At 37.5% G+C, this 26627-nt stretch overlaps 1 protein-coding gene across 6 annotated transcripts in view; it reads right to left on the reverse strand.

The window, feature by feature from the left end:
• galnt9 (polypeptide N-acetylgalactosaminyltransferase 9) overlaps positions 1–26086 on the reverse strand; it is a 99092-nt gene extending 73006 nt beyond the window's left edge. The window contains exons 1-3 of one of the 6 annotated variants that reach the window (XM_020052195.2): positions 24996–25063; positions 4534–4701; positions 4023–4206 (exon numbers count right to left, since the gene is read on the reverse strand). In XM_020052195.2, coding sequence (XP_019907754.1) covers positions 4023–4192 — 170 coding nt within the window. In that variant the 5' untranslated portion in view covers positions 4193–4206; positions 4534–4701; positions 24996–25063. Of the gene's footprint in view, positions 1–4022; positions 4207–4533; positions 4702–6723; positions 6802–24995 lie in introns of those variants that run through there. The other 5 variants (XM_020052194.2, XM_020052193.2, XM_010876649.4 and 2 more) reach the window with 5 other exon arrangements.
• Positions 26087–26627: the final 541 nt, after the last annotated feature.

The following is a 26627-nucleotide window of genomic DNA, read 5'->3' on the forward strand; positions in this document are numbered from 1 at the left end:
TTCAATCATCCATACAGGCAGTATGAACACAAAGCCATATCTGGCAATCAACACAAGTGAATCTTTGTTCAGCCTTTTTTTCCCATTTGTGGGGGCCAAGTTGGGCATCCTAGTTAAGTCTATGAATATGGTTACCATAATAACAACAGCGAGAAGGGGCCAGGGCAAGGAACATAATTTCAGTTGAGTTATGTCTATGGCCAAATTCATTGAGGTTGTCAAGCTGTATTTAGGAAATCACTAAGCCTTAACGTGTATCTGTCTGCAAGAACGTTAAGGCTAATAGTTCCATTACAGTATGGACTAAGCAAGCTATCATAATTTGACCTGGAACCAGATATGACAGAAACAGAGCTCCAGATTAAGACTTATTCCCATCACATTCCCTATTTAGCTGGCCCGACTGGTTTTCACAGCCACATTATTCACTAGCTGTGAAATATCACATCAAACTGAGATTACCTGTACTGCATAGGAAATGTGGAAGAAAATCTTTTCCCCATAGGGAAGTCTTTTTTCAGAAAGACAATCATTTTCCTTTTAATTTCGTTGCAAAATCAGGTTGTGGCAACCTGTATGTCCTGCTGTTGCTTTATATTTACGTTATCACATACAGATATTAAAGGGGGACAACCTTTTTGGAAAATAACCTCAAATATCTGTTCCAACATTGCTCACAATGATTACGCAGTGAATTCCAAAAGTATTTGGACAGTGGCATTCATCTAGATAAAACTCTAGTATCTAACTCTAAGCTCATACTGTATCAGCAATATTGTCTTGCTATGACTGCAATGATTATTTACCATATACAGAAGTATTAAATATTGTAGAAAAGATAAAAGAGCAACACAGAACTAACTGCATGGATATTGCATTTTCACATTGACTGGGAGGTATAAGTGTAGCCCTTTTACTGGATACATTGTCTCAAATACATTATCTTGGTAAATTTGGTGAAAAGGGACATATCTGTAAAAAAAAAATTAAGAAAAAAAAAGACCTTATCTTTAAGAACATTTTATCAAGGTGCAGTAGCTGGCCCATTGTTTATTTTAAATGTGGATTGCAAATACATACATCAATTAGAAAGAAGGGTGAGCAGGTTTTAGTTGTTGATTGGCGGGACTGTAGATGTAGGAAACCAATAACAATAATGCTTCTCAAAACAACAGACATTCCCTTAAATATAAATGCACAACCAACCTTGCTTTAAAGACAAGAAAGCAATGTGTGCTAACAGCCTAGATACTTTATAAGTGTGGTGTTACATTGTCATCAGTGCAGTGTCAATAAGATGTTTTACCTGCATCATAGTATGTTTTTTCAAAAGAGAAGAGCAGGTGAAGCACGTAATTTTATAATAGTGGGTAAGTAAAATATCTTTGGTTAGGTTTTTCACAATTATTCAGTTGCTCCTTCATAGTAATTTATTTATACCAGGGGTAACCTGGGACTTACATAAACGTATACCTCTCCACTTTCATGATCAGTTGTTCGTCGTCCATCATCCAACAGCTGACCAGAGGCATCTTCCAAAAAAACGCTACTCCAGAAAATAGGCTGACAAAAGTAATGCCAGCAGCCCACAGAGCTAAAACAAGCATCTACTTCAAATCTGTCATTTTCCCCCATGCATATTAGGCCCATCAGTTACCATTATCTGTATGACTTTTTTTACGAGTCAATACACACAATCTGTCCCCAAAGATTCATCCATTTCTTATTATTTCAATTCAAAGACAGAGTGAACACGCGTGTTGGCCTTCAACAATTGAACCTCAGTGTTTTGTTAAGATTGGACGCTGCCATTGGGCGCGACACAATGCGAGTCGTGTAGCAGCTGTCATTTATTTCAATGCCATTCCATAACGGTTGACAGCTGCTGGCAATAATGAACCCTTGATGGATGTAGTGCAACTTCTAGGTAAGCCTTTGCAGATTGACAGAACATGGGAGAATTGTTGACATTTCAGTAAAACCTGAAGATCAGCAGGTGCTTTACATTCTGGTTCTAGTAGGTATTGAAATAATGATAGTGACTGCTCTAGCTCTCACCCGAGGTACTCCTAACCACTCTTTGAATCACACCCCAAACAAATAACTGCTTTGAGAAGTACTGTATGCCTTCAAGGGGTTTTTACAAAGCCAGAGAAAATTACTGAACCTAGTTATCTTGCAATGTCATAGCAGAAAATAACATAATTGACGCACGTCCAAAGGCTCTATTGAACAAGGACAATCATATCTACTGAATTGTGCAATCGGTGAAACACAGGACTCGGAGTGTGCAATGGCAGCATCATCGTTGGGGAAAATAAAGCTCCTACTGTAGTTAACTTTCTTATCATCACCATTAGAACAAAACCCCACTGGAAGGATTTGCACTATGAAGTTGAGAGCACTGGATACTGAATAGGAATAATATAGTTTTGTCCCTGGAATTTACTTTACTTTTTTAACAAATCTATAATTTGACAATGAGCTGGTAGTTGGCTGTAGTAATAGGTAAAATATTGTAGGGATTTCTTAAATTCCAACAAAAGAAGAACAATCTATAAACTCCATACAGAGACCCAGACAGTTTTTGTTCTTTTACAAACAATGTTCTTAGCTTGCTGTGCATATGTTGGTTAATGGGAGTTTGGACAAATTGTGTTCATCTGACAGATCAGGGTGTTAATTTCTTTCAGACTAGACACATACACAGACTAGACATCATGGAGATATCCGCTTTACCCAACCAGTTAACAATGACTTTTCATAGACATCATGGAGATATCCGCTTTACACAATCCGTTAACAATGACTTTTCATAGACATTATGGAGATATCCGCTTTACCCAACCAGTTAACAATGACTTTTCATAGACATCATGGAGATATGCGCTTTACACAATCCGTTAACAGTGACTTTTCATAGACATCATGGAGATATCCGCTTTACACAATCCGTTAAACAATGACTTTTCATAGACATCATGGAGATATCCGCTTTACACAATCCGTTAACAATGACTTTTTATAGACATCGCTATCCCCATATAGACTCCTCAAATCCTCTTTTCCACTAAGCAGTTTTTTAGCTGGTATTATTAATTAGTAACCAAGCATTTCACTTGTTACCCCTCCCTCCCTCTCATTTCGTTGACATTTTTTGTGTGAAAGAAAGGGTGGAACAAAGCAGCAGTGAACTGAATGAATTGATATCCACAGCAAAGCCCAAAGAAGTCTCTGGCCATCAGATTTCCGCTCAGCGTCTCTGTCAGTCTGTTTTTGTTCTCTGACACAGTGTGATCTAATCGGCCAATAGCAAGGCTTATTATCCCACAATCATTGTATTACAGATGTAGTTGCACATTCTAAATATAACATTAATTTAAAAAGACCATTAATATTCCCACTGGGATCTCCAATGTCTCTTTCATAAGAAATACTGCTGGACTCTCTTTTATTGCATTATTAACTAGCCTGCCGCACCACGATCAACATCATCTCTGGCTTCCTGGTACAATGCATTTTTATGTAAGGATAACTGGTGTCTTATACAATTTCCTTTGAATGGATGTTGTTGCAGAATATAGTGGCCTAGCTACAGAGGCAAGCCAAAGCTGAAAGTCAGTTTGGACTTTTCACTGTTTGATAAGATTTGTGGTTTCCGACCACAGCTGCTTTAGGAATGTACTTTCTGTAATATCTGAGGTATTTTTTCTGATGTCTTTTTAACGTCTTGGCCTAAATAATAAGTCAATTGACTTTGTTCATCTATTCTTTGAGAACAACCCTGGGAAAGTGGTATCCTTTGTCATATTTAGTAAATTCAGCAGACACTCTTAGTCAGAGATAGCTAGGTAGAACAGCAATGCAACTCAGCAGCAGTAAATATACCCTAATCAATGAAGTAGTTATTATCAGAAAAGTCAAGCATACGTTTACAAAGGCAACATGGCAGAGGTATGAGTGAACGTTGGCTGCACAAAGTAAATGAATAAAACATCCTAAATCAATAAAGTTCCACCTACTTTTTGGGTCTGTAGTCAGGGATGCTGCGGTCCAGTGAGACACGGTCACTGAGCAGGGCATTGTAACCATACTCCTCATACTTCCCCTCCCCATCAACATGGCTATCTTCCCCGAGAGTGGCAGCTGCTCCTCCCTGACCCAGACCCCCAGGGCCCTCCACCAGCCCCATGGGCTTTGCCAGTCCTAGAGGAAAAACAGAAACATACCCAGACACACACATACGCACGCACACACACACACGCGCACACACAGACAGGGAGACAGAGAAAAAGACAGGGATTGATAGGTGAGAGGAGAGGCCATGCGGAAGGACAGCTGATTGGCATTCATGGACTGTGAGGATCATGGGGAGTGGCAGCGCTCAGACACAGCAGGGCTCCATAGGGCTTCATTACACAGTCTGTCCATATAAAGGTGCTGCAAATTCCAACCTTGGCGTGGCTTTCTTAAGAATATAGCTGGGAAGTAAAAATATACAATGCAGTATAATGTTTCAATTTAAATGTTTACTTCGGTTTAATGAATCGAATTCCGAACATCTCCCCACAACCTCAGTTGGGAAGGCGATGTTACAGCGATCACCAGGAAGGCACAACTGCAAGATCTCCCACTCAGTCCTGATCCGGCTTTACACAATTGTCCTTCTTCACCTCCTCCATTAACATCAGCATCTGCCTGCTGCAGGGATGAACCACAATGAACTGTATGTTTTGCTGAGAGGGTCACTGGCTGATACCCTTCCTACTGTACATCATGGTCCAACATGCAACACTCCCACCTCTATCTGAAGCAGCTCTCACCCCCTTAGAGACTAATAGGAATTTCACATCAATACACTTGTTTACTAAATAGACAAAATCAAAATCAGTTAAACTCGCTGCATTTAGATACACTATACTGATACGTTAAATATATACATCAACTGGCTATCAAGTAATATTAAAGGTATAATTACCTACAATGTGTACGACTTTATAAGTGTGTCATAATGAAAATGTGCACACCATGAAAACAAATACAATACTTGAAACAAAAAAGTTTGGATAAGCCAAACAGTCGGTCATGTTTGAAAAATGTAATGTAGCATAATTCACATCAACGTGTAACAGCTTGTTGCTGCTGAAATAATTGATGTACGGTTCGTTCACATTAAATAATTAGAAAAAAGGGCCAGCTCCTGTTAAGCGCCACATTTGTTAGTCACCTTACAATCTGTTCAGAGGCAGACAGCATTTTGAAAGTATTTAAACAAAGTATTTTTTACTTGTACAACGGTGTTCATTTTGGCAGCATTTTAATCATTTTAGACATTTTCTATTTTATCAGTCTACTATTAATCTGGACAACATGCATATTTAGGCTACCTCTTACCTCCCATCATGTACAGAATCTAAAGGACTTGTCCAACTCCATTTGGGCTGTGGTCCAGACTTTTAGTATACTGATAAAAATCAGTAATAGGTTACAAAATTAACTATGTCCATTTTATCTAATTTCAAACTAGATTTGATTTGTCAATAAAAGTCTCTATAGAATTAATTCATTATTTTAGAAATATATCCTATATGTCCTATTGGTATAAAAGGCACAAGTAAGCATGCAAAATGATGAATGTAAACAAGGAAAAAACAGTACCCTCTGCTTTGTGTAATAAAAAGATTATGTGTAAATGTACTTAGCGAATAAAAGTGATTCAGATTCTGAACTTAAATCAGAATCACTAGGATGCTTTTATTAAGTTGAAAGTACAATGAATTCGGCAGGCTATTACACATTTCCACTGTCTGACATTTTAAAAGGGGAGAGGAATGAATGTACACAAAAGGTTATTAGAAATGACAAAAGATTTAAACTAGATGGACTTTACTGCCTTGGAACATAATTGCATGTCAGCTGCACACAAGTGTTAATTGATCTGAAAACTGGCCGTAAACCTACCAACACAGATGGGAAAAGATACAACAACATGCATTTTAAAATAAGATACTAAATACCTTTATTTTAAGCGTTTTAAAATATACTAATGTCATTTTTGTATTTAAAAAATGACAAGGGAGCATGATATCACTCCACAAACCTTCCATCTATCGGCCTATTTGATTTATCCCTTCACCATTAAACTCATCAGTTAAGAGAAAAACAATTCACAGCAACAGCTTTTCTCTGCCTAACGAGTCATGCGATAAATCTGACATATGCAACCAGTTAACAGAACAAATATTCACATATCCCTGTGATCACTCAGATAAAGGTTAAAGTAACCAACAGCTTAACTTTTAACTAACAGTATGCTAATGACTCATAATTGTAACCTAGTTTAGTTACTTGATTGGTATTCGGCAAGGGCCTACTTTGCATCAGCAACAGTGACTCAATGACAAACTGACAACAAGGCACACGTGTGGGCATGTAACTATTTACACCATATCGTGGCATTATAATGTTATGTTGTACAACACTGAAACGCTTTATTATTAATTTTTTCGTGCACAATTAACCGACCAAAACTTAACAAAGGCTGAAAATAGCAAGCTAACGTTAAATGTGAGGGCATCTACTCGGATCAAATAGTTAGCTAGAACGTTGCGTAATGGTAAACGATTTAGCCTAGGCTACTGGAACAAACACAAAAACTTAACATGAACTGTTAAAAACTTTAAAAATGTATGCTAAAAATCCACGGAAAGCTTGGCAACCTACACGTTTCTCACCTTCACCTTCTTCTTCGGGTATGGATAAATTTTTTGTTCTGATCCGTCTGGGCAAATTACTGAGTAGGCACCAATCAGATGCAGCATTTTTATGATGTCATCGTGCAGACATTTTACAAAGTATTTTACAGTATTTTTAAACTACAAAATACGAAACACTTAAGTATTTTGATACAAAATATCAAGCCATGTTCATCAACCCAATCAAATACAAATTAAAAAACAAAATTTTGTATTTTAAATAGTATGTTTTATAAATACTGCCCATCCCTGCATACCAAAATTAGTTGTTAAACTAAAACATTTTGCCAAGTTAATTAAGTGTCTGAGACAGTGACACTCATGCAAAGCGAAACGATTGACGCTAAGTGTTGTGGTCCTAATGACATTTGCAAAATGTGACTAAACCTTGATGTTTTTTTATCACAGATTATTTATTCCAATCATCAAAGTGCTGGTTCACTGCATACTGTTTTTAGATGATGGAAATATTTTGAGAATGTGCAAACATGCTGGTAGCCATGAAGTGAGTGCTGGACTTTCAGATAAAAACATCATGACCAGTCATTCTTATACCACACTACAAGGTATACAAATAGGCCATCATTGAAGGGACCAGGAATGATCTGGTATCAGATCGTTCTACGGGAGTATGACTGGGCATCTGTCCATGAGCTGAAGCTTATGCGCACCTGGGTCACGTAGCAAGATAATGATCAAAATGATTTAAGTCTATCTCAAAAAGGCTTGAAAGCAAGACAAACTATGAGAAGTTTTACTAGTTTTTTTCAGTTGTCCAGCATTTCAAAATAATGTCTGATTCTTTATCATTCTTTATGAAGTAAATTCCCAATAAAGCAAATAAAAAATGTCCGCTCTCAAACTAAGTAGTTGGCAGTGTGAAGGTTGTGGAACAACATTGTCATGGTTTAGGGATACAGCTTGTGCCTTTTCTTAGCTAGCAACAACAGCTGGGAACAACTGTAAAATAAAGTTTTGTTTACTTCAATGGGTGAGAGCTAATTAGCTTGTATTATTGAACCATCTGGATGAGACAGTGATTTATGTGATAGGTGACATTATATTAGCTAACGTTACTCCCATTGGTATGTAGGACACTTGTAGGCCGGATGATCAGCTTACAAGGACATGTTGTTATCCAGAAATCACAACTCGCTATGTGGTGTCAGGATAACAACCTATCCCTAAAGGTCAACAATCAAATTTTTGTTCCTTGGCATTCACATAACCCAAGAAATCGTCACCATCTTTGTCGAGAAGGTGCATCAGTGACTACTTAAAAGTGACTTATTACATAAACACTTTTGCCATTTTACCTAAATAAAGTGAAATTAGTTATTGTTTTGGCTTGGGTAACCTGTTTAGAACTTCTAAGACTATATGGATAATTAATGTCAGGTCATGATCAAACAGAATCTCAGAAAGGTCCGACAGGATCCAAAACAATTTTAGACCAGTGCTGTGCAGGTTATAGTAAAGGGCAAAACATTATCTGTTGTCCAATTTTGTCCTGATGGTATCTGTTGAGGTTGGGGTGACAATAAATCAACATGTGTTATATAGACAAAACATACGTTTGCTTGAGGTAGTGCACATTTTGAGGCACCTGTCAAACAAATAAGGTCTTGCATTATATAATGAGGGAAAATGTTTTCTGACAGTGTCTAACCCGTGGGTATCTGAAAAAGATTCTGGGACGTTCCTAGGTATTATCAGCAAATCAAAGGAGTTTCCGTTTACATATAGATTACCTATGGTATGTATCCCCAGGTTTCACTATTGTTCAAATGCTGTATCAAGGTAAGAAGGGGCAAAAGAGGGGTTTTGAGCTATGGGGTGAGGGAATGACTTTGGTCTAAAGTCAAAATTACCCTTAATTTGCTTCCAGATACCGACTGCACTATGTATAATGGGATTATGATTATAAAGTGATTTCTTCAGGCTAATAGCTTACATGATCACAGCGCCAACAGAAAAGCTTGTTAATCCTGCTTCTCCATTCTGAGCCAACTGGGCGATGCAGGAGCATCATCAACCAGTCATCTCTCCATTTTGAAATTTCAAAGGTGCTTTTTACTTAACTGAGTTTTATAATCACAGATAAAGAGTCCAGTTGTTAATAAAATGACTTTGGTATGAATATGAAGATATTCTGGAAAAGGAAGGACAGTTGTGGGAGGAAAACCATTTTAAAGGTGTGAACAGGGTTCCCCACCCAATATCAGAGTTATAAGAAGTATTTGAACTACATACAAAACTCACACTGCAATGTTCTTTTTTGATTGACTGGCTTGGTACATCTTTACCTCTAGGTTTCTAGAATACTTATCTAAACAAAAATACCAATTTCAATATCCACAGATGAAGTAGAACAATAGTTTTAAAATCACTTGAACAAACAGAACTATGAGTTAAGAAGTTAACAACATAGCACCATGCTCAACTCACAGAAGACCTTTACTTTACTACCTTGGATCGATTTTAAGTTAATTCCCCCCAAAATTCCACAGGCATAACAAACATCATTATCCAACCAACTTGTGCATTTTTAATAGTAATAAAACTGAAAGTATTAAGGTATATCACAAAAAGAGCATGATGATTTGACCTTGTATATATTGGTTTCATATTGGCTTTGATGTGTCAAATTTTGCTTCATCCAAATCCTAATATTATCAGGGCCCCACCATAATTTTATCAAATAACTCACATTTTATTTCTTACTCTCCGTACGAAGGTCTGCTTTTCATGCACGCATAGATTTTAGAAAGAGTAATCCCCATGCTTCCCCTCTTCCTTCTCTGGTGATTTTTAGTGATAGATGCACAAGCTATGCCTTTTAAAATGTTGCCCAGCTGACAGCATTAACATACATTACCAGAATCAGAAGCTCACAAACCCCACTACAAAAATGCATAAATTGAGCATATTATTATTTGTGTTTTATTTTATTTTGCAGTCCCTATAAAAGTTTTAGCATTTGTTTTTTAAAATGTTTTTCTTCATTATGTTACTATATTGTACCGGTATTTCAGTTTTTTTAGTGCATTTCTGGTTTGGATAATCTTAACTCTTATGCACAGTGACATTGTGGAGACTTAATTTGATATTCCTGTCATACTTCCAGTGTGGTCTCCACAGGAAAACCATGTTGCGTCTTCTCAACAGATGGACAGAAACAGCAAGTAAACAGTGCATACTAATGAAGATCTATGGTCAGACATTCCCCCATAAGCCATTGCAAGCAAAACATGTTTTTTTAAACTCCTTGAAATTCTGGGAGATTTGCCATTGGAGATCAACAGTTGGCTGTTGCAAAGTGTCAACTCTCACGAGAGGGATCACATCAGGAGCAATTCAGTGTGTATCTGACACCCTGGGTGGGGTTCACCAGTTATAGACCCAGTCTGAATCCCAATTGCCCGCTCAGAAGCAATCTAAGAAGCAACTGAAAATGAATTCTGTAGTGCCTTTCTCTGCGTGAGACATGAACAGCCCAACATCCCTGCAGTTTTGTTTTCCACAGTCTTGTTGTTTGTTTCCCCTCAATTCTTTCTTCTTGCTGGCTGATAATTATATTCATGGTTGAGAGGATACACTCACATTAAGCCCAGGAAGTTTGTGTTCTGCCTGACAGTGGAGAGGTATTTTAACATATAGGCATTGTGTCACTGATAGTGTTGAAACCAGTCTCTCATACAGTTAAAACCTAGGCAGTAGGTGCCAATGTAGCTCATACATGGTCTAGGGGACTGATTTGACCCTTTGTGTTAAAAAAAATTTTTTACCACTTATTGCACAGCAAAAAGCAAAAAGAACCAAATCTGGGGTTTATAGAAATGGCAGGACAATTGATGGGTTTATCAAGCTGACTTTGTTGGGTTGCTGTCAATAAATATTGTGCTTTGATAATACCTAGGAGGATAATTTGATGTAACTACAACTTCTCACTCTGCTACATATTGATCTCCTCATGTTTTTTTCTGTTTTTTCATTTTCTTTTCCGGGAGGCTGGTGCCAAGTAAGAAATTCTTACAATGCTACAACTTAATAGTAAAAGTGAAGACAGATATACAGGTGCTGGTCATAAAATTTGGATATCATCAAAAAGTTGATTTATGTCAGTAATTCCATTCAAAAAGTGAAACTTGCATATTATATTCATTCATTACACACAGACTGATATATTTCAAATGTTTATTTCTTTTAATTGTGATGATTATAACTGACAACTAATGAAAATCCCAAATTCAGTATCTCAGAAAATTTGAATATTGTGAAAAGGTTAAATATTGAAGACACCTGGTGCCATTTAACCTTTTCAATATTCTAATTTTCTGAGATACTGAATTTGGGGTTTTCATTAGTTGTCAGTTATAATCATCAAAATTAAAAGAAATAAACACTTGAAATATATAAAGTTTCACTTTTTGAATGGAATTACTGAAATAAATCAACTTTTTGATGATATTCTAATTTTATGACCAGCACCTGTAGTAGGCAAAAGGAACAATCATCTTTAGGTGCTTTTGATCAACAACACTGCCACAATGAGGTTTATTTGAATGAAATCCTGAACATAACTGTATTTTAAAACAAATCACTCTGGATTGGAAAAATAAATACTTGCCAAAAAAGTTGATTGGAAAAGTAAATACTTGCCAAAAATGTTGTATTTGCGTAAAATGAAACGTTGAGAAAATGTTATTGTAATGGGAAAAAAACATGGCCATTTTGGATTTGATGCCAGCAACATGGTTAAAAAAATTTGGGACAGGGGCATTTTCACCACTGTGTTGCATCACCTCTTCTTTTAACAATATTCTGTAAGCGTTTGAGAACTGAGAAGACCAATTGCTTTAGTTTTTAAAGTGAAACGTCCCATTCTTGATTGATATAGGATTTAAGCAGCTCAACAGTTCGGAGTCTCCTTGGTCACATTTTTCATTTCATAATGTGCCAAATGTTTTCCATTGGTGACAGGTCTAGACTGCAGGCAGGCTCTTTTACTGGAGCCATGCTGTTGTAATACGTGCAGAATGTGGTTTGGCATTGTCTTGCTGAAATAAGGAAGGCCTTCCCTGAAAAAGATGTTGTCTGAATGGCAGCATATATTGCTCCAAAACCTGTATATATTGTTCAGCATTAATGGTGCCTTCACAGATGTGGAAGTAACCCATGCCATGTGCACCCATGCCAACATGGATGCTGGGTTTTGAACTGTGCGCTGAAGCGGTCCCTCTCCTCTTTAGTCTGCAGGACGCAGCATCCATGATTCCCTAAAATAATTTCACATTTTTATTCTTCAGATCACAGGACAGTTTTGCACTTTGCCTCAATCCATCTTAAATGAGCTTGGGCTCAGTGAAGGTGGCTGCAGTTCTGCATCTTTATATATAGTTTCTTCTTTGCATGGTAGAGTTTTTACTTGCATTTGTGGATGCAGCAACATACTGTGTTCACAGACAATGGTTTTCAGAAGCCCATGCAATGATTTCCACTAGAGAATCATATCTGTTTTTTTGATCACGACCATCCAATATCGGTTTTCGGCCTTGTACCTTGCATACAGAGCTTTTTCTGGATTCTCTTAATCTTTTAATAATATTATGTACTTTAGATGAGGAGATCCCAAAACTCTTACATTTTACGTTTAGAGACGTTATTTTGGAATTGATGCATTATTCGCCCGCGCAGACTTTCACAGAGAGAAAATCTTCACTTCTGACAGACCCATCCTCTCTGGAATTATCTTTTAATACTCAATCATGTTACTGACCTGTTGCCAATTCACCTAATTAGTGGTGTGATACTCCAACAGGTTTAATGTTTTAGCATTACACATCTTTTCCAGTCTTTTGTTGCCTCATTCCCAAAATATTTGAAACATGTTGTTGGCATTAAATTAAAAGTGAGCATTTATTTTTCCAGAAACAATTACATTTTACAGTATCAACATTTGATATGTTGTCTTTGTACTATTTTCAATTAAATATAGGAATAAATTATTTGCACATCATTGCATTTTGTTTTACTTGTAAATATTGCTGTGTGATTCAGCATGTGATTCAGCATGCGCATACTTTAGGGACAAATAGTAAAAGCATGTTTTAACTAGCACAGGGTCTGTGACTTACTATGGACAGTGCCTCATCATGTTAATGTAATGTAATCACACAGTGAGGAACCATTGAGTTGGACATACACTTGTTCAGACAAGGCAGACAATAGGCCTAACACAAAATGTTGTTTTGTGACAAAAACGCATTAACAATCCGGGATTTAGGAATCACTAATCAACTTTTTATTTTTTTATTTTTTACAATACACTGATGACAGGTTGATGACACATCTAAAATATCTTTGTATCTGGGTTAAAAAGTTTACAATGCTTATTTGGTCAGACAAAGCCCCTGAAGAAGCATATAGAGATATGTTTCATTTTATCCTATCGGGGTGATTCAGGTTGTGTCACCATCACAACATCAACTATCTTTTACTTTCTTTCATTTTATTCTTCAAACTGCACATTAGCAAAACACATTACTAATCCCACAGTGTGGTAATTACAGTAAAACATCTGTCTGATTCATTAAATAGGCATAATTTGGGACAAAGAGAGGATGATGTTCTTTACCAATAAAGAATCTGAATAGATATGGGGTTGGAAATGCTGACTACCATCAAATATTCATCTAGGTTCACTATGTCCAAGTGGATATCCATCAAAATTCGCATTCACTCACCTCAACGTGTCTTTTTGTAGAGGCGCCAGCACATGATGCATTAAAGTCATCACAGCAATATATTACGTAGCATCCTTTGGGCTCTATCAGATTTTCAAACTAAAGGAAACCCGCATTTGGTTGATTTTAACAGAAAGTGATACTGAGATACTGAGATACCATTAATATTGATGTATTAGTTGTGGTAGAGAGATCAGTTCTTCAAGAAAAGGGAAATAACTCGCAGTTCTAGGTTGTAAAGGCTAAACTGTGGGCAATCCATTAAACATTGATAACAGGGGAAAGGCAGAAAGCCCTAATTTGCTTTCTTATGACACAAATCCTCAAGTCAAGACCAAGGACTTAAGCCCTCTTCACATTTACTAGAGATATTAATTTAGATAACATTTAATTAACATGTACATTAAAAATCAACTCACACTGCCACATGAATCACATAAGCAGAGATAGGTTTCTGTTGACGTTCTTGCTTCGTTGCTCTAAAGTACCGTAAAATGTCAGAGGCCACTAAACAGTAGCATAAGCGTGGAACTGCAAGCATTCACTACTACTAGGTCTATGCAAGCGACTTTACATAACTATATTGCAAGTTTAAATAATGGAGCAAAACCCAATATGAACCTTGAACAGTGCACAAATTCAGGAGCATGTGTAGACAATTACAGGGTAAGTTTTCTCATCTGTAGGCTACACTGATCTCTATGTAACTTTTAAGCTTCAAGACAAAAGCATCAGTTGCTAACAGCCCCTCATAAAGTAAAGTTAGTCTATCGAAATACAACATTACAAAAAACAAGGTTGAATTTTGGTGTGAAGAAACCAAAACAAGTAGCGACTAAAATCTTGGGCACTGTAAGGTAAGTGAAATCCCTATCTACAAAAACATAAAAAAACAAAGGGTTAACATAATATATTTATAACTAGAAGCTATTTATTCATAGGCTATTTATGGTCTCTTAATTAGTGGGATTTTTTAAGCAAACTTATTACTATGCTAGACCTTACAACTAGAGTCTGGAGTTGGTTAAGTTCTACCAATTCAGGAAAAATCGGGGCCACAGCAAAAAACATGTATCACTTCCTGTCTGAGACCTTTGGTGCCACCTATGAAATCACCACACAATGTTAAAAATAAAGAATCTTATTTGCATGATCTACCTACAGAAGCCCTGAAGCCCAAGGCAGTAAAAAAAAAAAATGCTGCAGAGACCACGTTTATATTGTTTGAACGACTTAGTATCTCGTTTGAACAACTTTGTATCTCATTTGAACAACTTAGTATCTTGTTTGAACGACTTAGTAAAAAAAATGATGAAACAAGTTGCTCAAACGAGATTACTTAGTCGTTCAAACGGGATACTATGTTGTTCAAATGAGATAATCATTAGTATGTCTAATTATACCAAATTAATTATGAAGCAGCATTACAAGGCCATGTAATGGTAATGGTTGCTACAGCCCATCGTTCTTTGATTCTGTCCATTGATGGGCCTATAATTGTTCATTAAAAGTTATTTGAAACACTAAGGCAAGGCTACCTGTGAACTCCAGCATTAGGTCAAAACAGTGAGCAATCGGCTGAATGGTGGCACACTGGCGCGTCAAGTGTGCCATGACATTGTGCTCAAATGATAAAATGTTTTACTGTATGTAATAGAAAAAAGGATCGTCCCATAAATTCAGTGAATTCATCACGAACTGCATTGTAGGATTGTTGAGATTGTGGATTGTTGACGTGCTGTACGCTGCCTGCTGTTACCTACCTGGCTACCTGACAAACTTTTTTAGAATTTACTCTATATAAACTAATTGGACAAAATTCTATTTTAAGAGTTTTACCAACGCAATATTTTAATCTGTTTATCTGTTGACCTCTTACCCAACTTTAATACACCAGGACTCTTTTTGGACATAATTAACGGAACTACTCACCCCTGAACACCCAAGGCTAAGTATCATTAAAATGCCATATCACTGTAATTGTTGTAGCAACAACACGGAGGAGAACTGTAGTCTTGAGTTAAAGATAGCAGAGTTAGAGGCTCGGCTTCTGACGCAAATGTTAGGCAAGGATTATGCTAATGTAGAAATAGAAAAAACTGTGTCAGTGCCACCAGGAAGAAACGATAGTCTTGTTAGCCCCCCGGCACAGCTCCTGCAGCCGGGCAAGAACTTTCTCTTGGTCACTGGGAAGAAATGCCGTCGACCAGTTAAAACTGAATCGTTGCTAAATCCAACTGAAACTTTCAACAGGTTTTCCCCACTTGAGTCAGAGTCAAGGCCCGAGCCGTCTTCACGGGGGAATGATCGGCAGGCATTTTCTACCGGTGGCCTTGAAAAACTGAAAACTTTAGTCATTGGCGATTCCATTACCCGCAGAATTAGACTAAAGAATCAGCCGGCAATCATACACTGTTTACAGGGGGGCAGAGCCACCGACGTAGCCGCAAATCCGGGGTTGGTGCTAGTGAATTTTAAAACTGGCAAGTATAGAGAGTACAGAGATATTGTTACTCATGTTGGCACCAACGACGTTAGGATGAAACAGTCAGAGGTTACGAAGCAGAACATAGCATCAGCGTGTAAACTAGCTAGAAGGATGTGTCGGCATCGAGTAATTGTCTTTGGCCCCCTCCCAGCTAGGCGTGGTGACGAGCTCTACAGCAGACTCGCGCAACTCAATCGCTGGCTGAAAACTGAGTTCTGCCCATCGCAGGAGGTAGAGTTTGTAGATAAATGGCTTTCTTTTAGGGACTCTCGCAGAAATAGGGCCAGGCCTGATCTGCTGAGGAGCGACGGACTCCATCCTAGCTGGAGTGGTGCCCTTCTTTTATCTAGGAACATTGACAGGAGTCTCACTCCTATTGCCTTAACATGAGATAGGGTGCAGGTCAGGCCGCAGGCTGTTAGCCTGCCTGCTAGCATAGTGGAGTCTGTCAATAGCATAGCCAGAGTAGTTAGTACAGCTTTACCTATTGCCACTGTGACTCATAACAGGCTGAGAAAAGTTAAACAAGGTAGTGCTAACAAAAACAACCTTATTAAGATAAAGCCTTCCTCCACCTCGGTCACAAATAAAAATGACTGTATCACCTCGCATCTCAAAATGGGACTCCTAAATGTTAGATCCCTTGCTCCAAAGGCAGTTGCCGTAAATGAATTAATCTCTGATCATAAACTAGATGTTATTGGTTTATGTGAAACATGGCTAAAGCCTAATTAATTCACTGCCTTAAATGAGGCCTCTTCTCCTGGTTATACTAGTGATCATATCCCTCGTGCATCCCGAAAAGGAGGGGGTGTTGCTAATATGTATGACAGTAAATATACATTTACTTTCAAACATAACACTGAGTTTCATTCTTTTGAAGTTTTACTCATGAAAGTTAACCAGGCCGATAAATCGTTTTACATTGCTACTATTTATAGGCCCCCCGGGCCATACACAATGTTCCTCAATGAGATTCTAGAATTCTTGTCAAACCTTGTTGTCATGGCAGATAGTATTAAAATGTTTGGCGATTTCAATATTCATATGGAAAAGTCCAATGATTCTCTTCAAAAAGCCTTTGAAGCCATAATTGACTCAATGGGTTTTATCCAACATGTCTCAGGTCCAACACATTGCCACAATCACACCTTAGATTTAGTCCTGTCATGAGAAATAGATATTGTAGATCTAATAATTTCCCCCCAATATCCTGGATTGTCGGATCATTGTCTTATTACATTTACCGTTAAAACAAGAAATCCACTTGCTCCGCAAACAATGAGTTTCAAAAGCCGTACTATAAATTCTCGGACTACAAATAAATACCTTGATATTCTTATATATCGCTCATTAACGACAGAGTAAATAAATCTGTAAACGATCAAATCGAGGATCTAAACTCAACACTGCGAAATACATTAGATATGGTTGCACCACTAAAAACAAAAGAAATATGCAACAAGAAACTTGCTCCCTGGTACACAGACAATACTAGAGCACTTAAGCAAGCCTCCAGAAAATTGGAGCGAAAGTGGCAATCCACCAAGTTGGAAGTATTTAGACTAGCCTGGATAGACAGTACACTACAACACCGAAAATCACTCACGTCGGCTCGATCAGCTTATTCCTCCAACCTGATTGAGGTGAACAAAAACAATCCAAAATGTCTTTTTGATACATTTGCAAAGTTAACAAAAAAGCAAAGCTTAGCAAGTGAAGTGGGTCTTCACTTTAGTTGTAATGAATACATGAACTACTTTGATGAAAAGATCATCACCATTAGAAAACAAATAACTGACTCCTCCTTAAATAGTTATGGTCCTCAAAATCTCAGTTGTCCTAAAAATGTCCTGAACCTCCCTGACCAGGTGTCAATAAATGTGTCAAGCGATACCGTATCGCTTGACACATTTACTAAATTTGTAATGAGTTCTAAACCCACAAATTCTCAGCTATACCCCATTTCAACAAAATTACTTAAGGAGCTATTTCTTGTGCTAGGTCAGCCAATGCTGAACATAATAAATTGCTCCCTTTTCTCCTGATGTGTACCAAACTCACTAAAAATAGCGGAAATTAAGCCTCTTCTAAAAAAATCTAATCTGGATCCCGACATATTAAACAATTATAGGCCAATATCGAACCTCCCATTCCTCTCAAAAATCTTAGAAAAATGTGTTTCCCAACAACTGAATGCCTTCCTAAAGACAAATAACATTTATGAAATATTCCACTCCGGTTTCAGATCCCATCATAGTACTGAGACTGCACTTGTGAAGGTAACAAATTACCTTCTAATGGCCTCAGACAAAGGTCCCGCATCCGTCCTGTTGCTTCTTGATCTTAGTGCTGCTTTTGACACTATTGATCAATCCCTTCTCTTAGAGAGACTGAAAACCCATATTGGGCTACGTGGACATGTTGGAGCCTGGTTTAAATCTTATTTATCTGAAAGATATCAGTTTGTTAGTGTGGATGGCATATCCTCTGACAAATCAAAGGTCTGCTTTGGTGTTCCTCAAGGCTCGGTTCTGGGCCCATTATTGTTCTCACTATATATATGCTCCCTCTGGGCAATGTAATCCGAAATCACAATGTAAACTTTCACTGTTACGCTGATGACACACAGTTATATATTTCAATGAAGCATGGAGAAGCTCCTAAATTAGCTACTGCGTTTCAGATACTAGGATGACAGAGAATTTCTTGCTCTTACACTCAAGGAAAACAGAAATGCTTGTTTTAGGACCCAAGAAACAAAGAGCATTGTTAGCAGATCTCACTGTGAACCTCGACGGCTGCATGGTTGGATCCCAAAAAACTGTAAAAAACCTAGGCATTACCCTTGACCCTGACCTCTCTTTTGAAGAACATATAAAATATGTCTCAAGAGTTGCGTATTTTCATCTTCGAAACATAGCAAAAAAACATTCTATCAAAAACGTATGCAGAAAAATGTATCCATGCTTTCGTTACTTCTAGACTAGATAACTGCAGTGCTCTTCTCTCTGGTTATCCAGACAAATTAATAAACTTAAATTAGTGCTGCACACGGCTGCTAGAATCCTAACTAGAACAAAAATGTGAACACATTACTCCTGTCCAAGCGTCCTTACACTGGCTGCCTGTTAGGGTTAGGGCTGATTTTAAGGTTTTACTGTTAACCTATAAATCAATACATGGACTTGCTCCTACTTACCTTGCTGAAATGATCCAGTCATACATACCTACACGTAACCTACGATCGCAAGATGTAGGCCTTTTAAATGTATCTAGAATTTCTAAACAAACAGCTGGCGGCAGGGCCTTTTCTCATAGAGATCCACTACTGTGGAATGATCTGCCAATTAAGGTTAGAAATGCAAACTCAGTGCAAACTTTCAAGTGTCTACTAAAAACTAATCTCTACAGCATGGTTTATAATTAGGTGTAGCCTGGCCCGGGGGCGTGAAGGTGACCAGTAGGCACTGAAATCCAACACTACTGTTGTTTGCTCCTTGGGGTTTAAGGCCGGGTGTCTCTGTAAAGTACTTTGTGACAACTGCTGTTGTAAAAAGTGCTTTATAAATAAATTTGAAATTTGATTGAAATATTCAATCCAGGCAACATTACAACAAATAAAAGTTGCAAAAATAAACTTTTAATCAGGTAATCTTATACAATGCAAGAAGTTGAACTTCTTGCATTGTATAAAGAGAATGCATTGCTCACTAGTTGTTACCAATAGCAGCTAATATGCTAACAACCCTATGCTATTCACAACGAATGTACCGCAGCGCTTATATACACTGAGCACTAGTCCGCTGTTGTCTTTAGAATATGACTCCATTTCACCTCTTTATATAACAAATATTTATTGGACATTGATCAAAGACCCGGGGTTGATATGGAAACACCTGGACAAACATTACTGAGTCAAACAAGACAATTATTTTACCCAGAGACATTATGTATAACAATTGGAGCTGCAGTGTGTGCATGAAGTTATCTAATTTGAACGACTTAGTATCGCATTTGAACGACTTAGTATTGCATTTGAATGACTTAACCAAAAACAATTAGTCGAAAAATAAAAACATTTATTTTGAATTTGTTCAAACAAGGTATTAAGTTGTTAAAACAAGATACTAAGTCATTCAAATTAGATAAACTTAGTCTCTGGGCCCCAATTTTTTTTTTTTACTGCCTTGGGCTTCATGGTTTCCGCATCTACAGTAACATCCATTAACATTGTACTTTGCTATGGCAAGATTTGGCTTTCATAGTTTTCGGTGGCTATGTACAACTGGCAGCAATTTTCGAAATGTCATTTCCTGCAACTTCTAGAAAAAAGAAACATTCGCAAATATTAGTACGATTTCTATACATTTGAGCTGTTTCATAAGTATTGCTCTGCTATTACCATTTATACTGCAGAAGTGCTAGTTTAATAAGACAGTTCTGTTCAGTTCTGTTATTGCCCTGCTAGAATGGGGACCACTGTCAGTATAGTGTTGGGCATTACTTCTGCTTAGATTAAAATGTCTGTCTGAGCATATCCTCTTAAAACCTTGAATGAATTTCTTCTACTGTGATTAGGGCTTTATAGAGGTTGCTTGGAAATTTGGAATGATATGTATTATATGTCGACCAGCTTGCATGAAAGGAGTGAATGCAGCCAACTGTTTCAGAAAAATATGTGCATCATGGCACAATTTCTAAGCAATTTTATGGCAAAAAGATTGATATTAAAGACATCATAGTTTTAGCCATGGCTTAAGTGGATATGTCGGATCCTGCTCCGAAGTTCAATACGAAATGTGTATCCCTGTGTGTCCAAAAAATTTAACACATAGGAATATGTCAGAATTTATCTCCCAGTATTATATCAAAAGACACAAAAAAGTAGAATTGTAGGAAAGTAGCTTTTAAACAGCATTTTTTTGTCTCAGCCAACAAAGTGGTGTAATCCATTTGGGTAACATGAGTTGAGAGTGGGAGGTTAGTTACTATGCGGATGAATTACAACCCTGTTTCCAAAAATGTGTTGGTGCTGTGTGAAATGTAAACAAAATAAATTCTCAGTTTCAACATTTGATACTGTATGTTGTTTTTGTACTATTTTCAATTAAATATAGGGATAAATTATTTGTACATCTTTGCATTCTGTTTTTATTTGCGTTTTACACAGCATCCCAACTTTTGTTGGAAACGCAGTTGTACAGTATCCATCTAGAACTTTGCCAGCAAGGACTTTGTGTGACCAGACCTTCACAAATTGTATTTTTTTACCACTGGACTACAGTACAGTATATAGTAACTGTCCATAACTCATGAAATACACCAGTATTCTAACACAAAGAAAAAAATGTTCACAGATCTAATTTATTTAAGAGGGTGAGGACATGTTAATGCCAATGCTTTTTTGGGAATCATCAAATTAAAGTTGCAAAGTAATCACAGGAATGAAATTGCTGCAATTTTTTAACATTTTAGCTCTTTGCAATGTGTAATTACCATGTAGATAGAATGTAGATAGTTAGATGAGGCTGTGAATAAATTATAGAGATTCAGATTCCTAAAGGTTCGAAACCCATGAGTTGATTCTCATCAGTTTCTGGAAATGTTTGACAGATGATTCCTCATCTACATATCATTATTGGAAAATACATTTAATTCTATTATAGGCTCCATTCCCGTATTCCAGTCTGCTAGGGAGGTGTCTGTGGTTTCTCCAGTATAGAACTACACACTGTGAAGAATACCATTAAGGTATGAGTGGAAGCACAAAGTCAACATGGTACATTTCTAACACCTAGTCAGGATTTCTCTCTACAGGCTTTAACATATAACAACTTTTGCTTTCTGCGGCATTTTGGGCCATTACAGAAATTAAGCATACTATTTAGTGCAGTAGATGAACTGTCCTCAGACACTGCAGTCATCCCATCTCTCATAACCTCCATTCACTCAGGTTGAATCCAGGACTCACCTGCATCAATGATGACAAACACTTAGTACAGTGTTTCAGGACAACACTGTGCTGGAGGCTATGACACATTGCAGAGTCACTCTGTCAAAGGACATGTAGGTGAGCTAGAGAGGACAGTACATTAATGACTGGGCATTGGAGTATCTACATGTTGTTGATTTATTTTGTATATTATATTGTTTAGATTATTATGTTTTTAAAATGACAGGACAGTAGGATGGAGGGGCTAGGAAATGCAAATATGTGGCTCATGTGTGGTCCTTTATCCAGACTCCAGCAGTGTTGTTGATTTTTTTATTCTTTATTATGACATGATAATCTAGGGCAGACATGGATGTGAATTGAATTGCTTCAGTGAGGTGGAAGTTGCTGTTTTGTAAAGAGAGGAAGAACTGTGCCTTTGAACTCTAACATTAGCCAGCATTATAGTTACATTTTCATACAATAGTAACCATATCATCTTAGAGCAATGTTGAAACTTGTAAACTTGCCATAAAATATGTATTGACTGATTAATATTGATTTTCATATATGCAGATGAGAGAGATCTGAATCTAAAGTTCAATTTCAGTAAGTACAGATCTGCCTATTTTAATGTACTGCATAGGTCATAACACAGTCCTCCAGTATAAGCCTGTTAACAGATAAACGATTATCCAGCATAGTTCCTCTTCAACAGGGAAGAAATGTGGATAAACCATGCCTTTTGTCTGTTATTTCTATTCTGAAAGACTTGCTAACAAGTTTGTACAGGTTCACAAATATGTGGAATATTTAAACACAAATTCTATCAAATATAACCCAATGAGAAAAAATGTGGGCAAATTGTCCAAATCAGTTAATCGGCAGTACTGCAACAAATGCTTGAACAATATATACGAGTTATAGGACATTACTTTGCAAAGCGTTGTAATATTAAACGCTTAGTAAACGTCCTGTAAATCTTTTTGGGCATTGCCTTAATCCCTTTTCATGCCATTGTTGGAAGTGAAAAATTGGTAATTTGTAAGGTCTGCCTCCAACACTCGTCCTTGACATACCCAACAGGTTGGTGAACGCATCTCATTCACCCAATCCCTTGAACACACCCCTCACAGCAGATTCCCAATCACCTGAATACTAATTATCTAAATGCCACTCACCTGTGCTCTCCCTCATCCCCTGGCCACTGTATAGCCTGGTCATTCATACCCTGTCTTTGTGAGGTATTGTTTGTGATATTGTAACCCTACTAAGCCTGTTGAATTTCAGTTATTCTGTGCTGTAGGTAGTTTGAAAGTATTGTTCTGGTACCCTGACCCGTGCCTGCCTGTCTGGTCATGTCTTTGGATTGTCCCCTTTGGTCCTCTGCCTTTTGTCTCATTTGATACCTGTGTTACTGCCCTTCAGCCTGCCTTTCGGCTATGTACCTGCCTGTTCCTGTATATATTGCTGTATATATTATCTTCAAAATAAACATACTGTGCTCTGCGCTTGGATCCAGCCATCTCTCTCTGGGTGCATTCATTACACAATTACTTCAAATCACTGACATAGTAGTAGTTAATGGCTCACTCCATAAAGCCAATCCCAACGGCAAATTAATTGAATTAATGGTCAGTGCCCCATTAATAAATTGTGTTAATAAATATGCAATTCTAAAAATAGAGTGATGTGGATGGACAAAAAGACTCCTTCACAAACTCTCAGGCAAATGCATGGTGGCTCCCTGATTTCTGCATGAAAGAAAGCACCCTGAATGAGCGTACGCATTATATTTTTATTGAAGCAGTGTCTCCTGGCTTGGCTCCAAGGGCAAAGCATAACTCAAACTGACAGAGTGACCTCCTCATATTTTATGCCAGCCAGTACCAAGCCATAGTAATAAGATGTACTGAAATAAAAACATACAAACTATCAGGGATTTGGGACCATGTTGTCAAGCAAAGACACTATACACCTAGCACTTTTGGCAAAGTGAATAAAATAACTTCCCAAGCAGTTTTAATTTCACACAAATAAATTCTGTGCATTATACTAAAGTGCCTACCTAGAAAATCTATAAATATTGTGGTTTGATTGATAGAGTACTCAATTCACGCTTTAACAGGCCTATTGCAAACTAAAAAGCAAAGAAAAATTATCCGCGATTTTTAGTGGGATTTAAGATCGTGAAACGAACCTGTGCACATGCGCGGATGTTGTATGTGACAGCTCGAGCCATGCATCTCTTCCCTTGCAATATCCGCTGTGATGACCTGGCGCTATGGAATTTTTTAACAGGAATGTCAACCTGTTTTGTGTTGAGGTTTATTTACTTGGGAATGTCAGAGGCAGAACATGAGTTATGTTGACATTGAATTAAATAAACATTGAGGCATTTCTAGTGTGTCATTAAATGCATTTGCTAGTTCAAACAAATCTGTGATCACACGGCTGCTTGTTATATGATTTATATATTATTTGTATATTATATAGTATTGATGATTTGACTGTAATTATTTTAATGTGTCTATTTGTTTCTGTTACCTGTTGTGATACATCCATCATTTTTTATACAATACTTATGTCCATTAGCGGGTCAAAAAATGAAGTTTGAATTGTCTATCTGTGGATCTCTTATTCATGAGCGTAGGACCGTGGAGCTGACTGCTTATATAAAAACATATTTTAAAGGATGCTGGGCAGATCAAATCTCATGCAATAGGCCTACATGTTAGTTATTAATGACCAAATAATAAAAAGGCAGTTTTTATTTAATAAGATAATAATTTAATTTCAACAGATTTTTTGGCGTTTCGATAGCCCAGCAGGATTATTGTATATAGTCAGGTGAATGACTAAATCATAATTCAGAGACCGCTTTTTTAATGTTTCATAGTTGCCTATTGGCGTAGTATTGACCGCAATTTGATGAATTACAAGCACAAAATAACTAATAACTGTACCATGATGACTGATACTCTTTTATATGCAGATGTACAAATTGCACATTTCCTTTTTTCCCAATATATTTAAGAAGAGATGAATATGTTCTTAAGTAACCATAGTACCGTTTAATTGATTGTAGACTACGTCCTCGAGCCGCTCCAGCCTCTGAAGTATGGACTGCCTGTCCACTACGTTGGAAACTTTGCCATTCCTGGCTCTTAGTCTCTGGTCTGATATTCTTCCGATCTGGATTAGTTCCTCGGAACGGTCCTGTATTCTGCAGTACACAGAGAACAATATGATCCCCACAAAAACTAAAATGTTAACCGTGAGCAAAGTTTTTATTTTGCGTGCCACAGCCATTAAAACCTAACTTTCGTGCTGACGCTGTCAAGGCAAATAATATTCCATGTGGAGTACTTGGCTGCCCGTTTACTCCAAAAATAACAAGCAAACGCTTTCAGTGGATGTCAACTTTGGCAGTCCTGAAATTAGGAGCTGTCCTTTCAGCACCACTAAGATAGTTGTGGCATGGTTCTCACTAGCTTGTGTGGGTTGCTACTGTTGACATCCAAGCTGCTAGTCTTCCAGACTCGGGTATCCAGATGATGAATTAAACAAGTCCAATTTTGACAAGGACGCTGGACAAAACGATGCTTTCTAGTCAGTTGATAAGCCACGCCGTAAGCCTAAAAATGTACAGATGCACTGGTGGTGAAGGGAAATCGAAGGTCTTCTCTCCTGTCCATTAGAAATAAATAGGCTAACGTCAAACACGAAGCATATTCTTAAATAGGATCCATTATTTACTGTAGCAAAACATATCTGCTTGTAATGCAGTGTGGAAAGTCGTGGAATCGCAGCTCGTTCATCCTAAACACTGCATAATATCGTATTTGCAAAGCAGCATCCACTATCACTGCTTTGACATTTCCTTTCTCAAAGGCGTCGTGGTCACAGGATTCGTCCTTATCCGGAAATAGATTCGGATGTATCTCGAAATCAGCACATGACTCTCTCAAATATGCTGCGAGATTCTCCCCTTAATCCACCATTGGACGCATCTTAAATTTAATGTAATGATGAACAGAATTTCAAAATGTATTTCGTCCTCAAATGTTTTCAAAAGGTTCCTATGCTTGCACTGCCTCTCTGCATGGTGAACGAGCCAACCGTTCTCGTCTGCCAGCTCTCGCATGCTGTCTTGCATCCCACCCTCTCCCTCTCTCTTTCAGTCTCTTTCGGAGGAAGGGCGAACAGAAAGCGCTACTGCGTTGTGACGTTTTTAGATGCACATTCATGAATATTCACTGTCTCGGGGATAAAATAAAACACGAATAAAAAAAAGCAGTAACCTTGAAATTCATATGGTGCACTATGTTCGCCCCTTTTAATGATAACAATAGCATAACAAAAAATAATAATAATAATAATTTACAATCGTTCCCTGTGTCCAATGTGTTACCTATGTCTACTGTATTATAGGGTTTTACTCCCATTTTTATAGGTTTTCACCCCAAAATGACAGTTCTTACTCCCATCTTTGCTCATTAGTAATTCTGTCCGGTCTGTTTAAATGTTCTAGAGGACATGTACATGAAAAGGGAGATGCTTCTGTCAAATGCCATGTCCACTATGTTTTTTGGGAGGATTGATTATAGAATGTGTCTGACCTCCTGTGAGTTTACTCAGTGTACACTCAATGTAATTACACAAAAATGTGAACAGGTTTTACCGGTGCATAGCATATTATG

The sequence above is a fragment of the Esox lucius genome, chromosome 13, assembly GCF_011004845.1.
Source record: "Esox lucius isolate fEsoLuc1 chromosome 13, fEsoLuc1.pri, whole genome shotgun sequence".
NCBI classification, from domain to species: domain Eukaryota; kingdom Metazoa; phylum Chordata; class Actinopteri; order Esociformes; family Esocidae; genus Esox; species Esox lucius.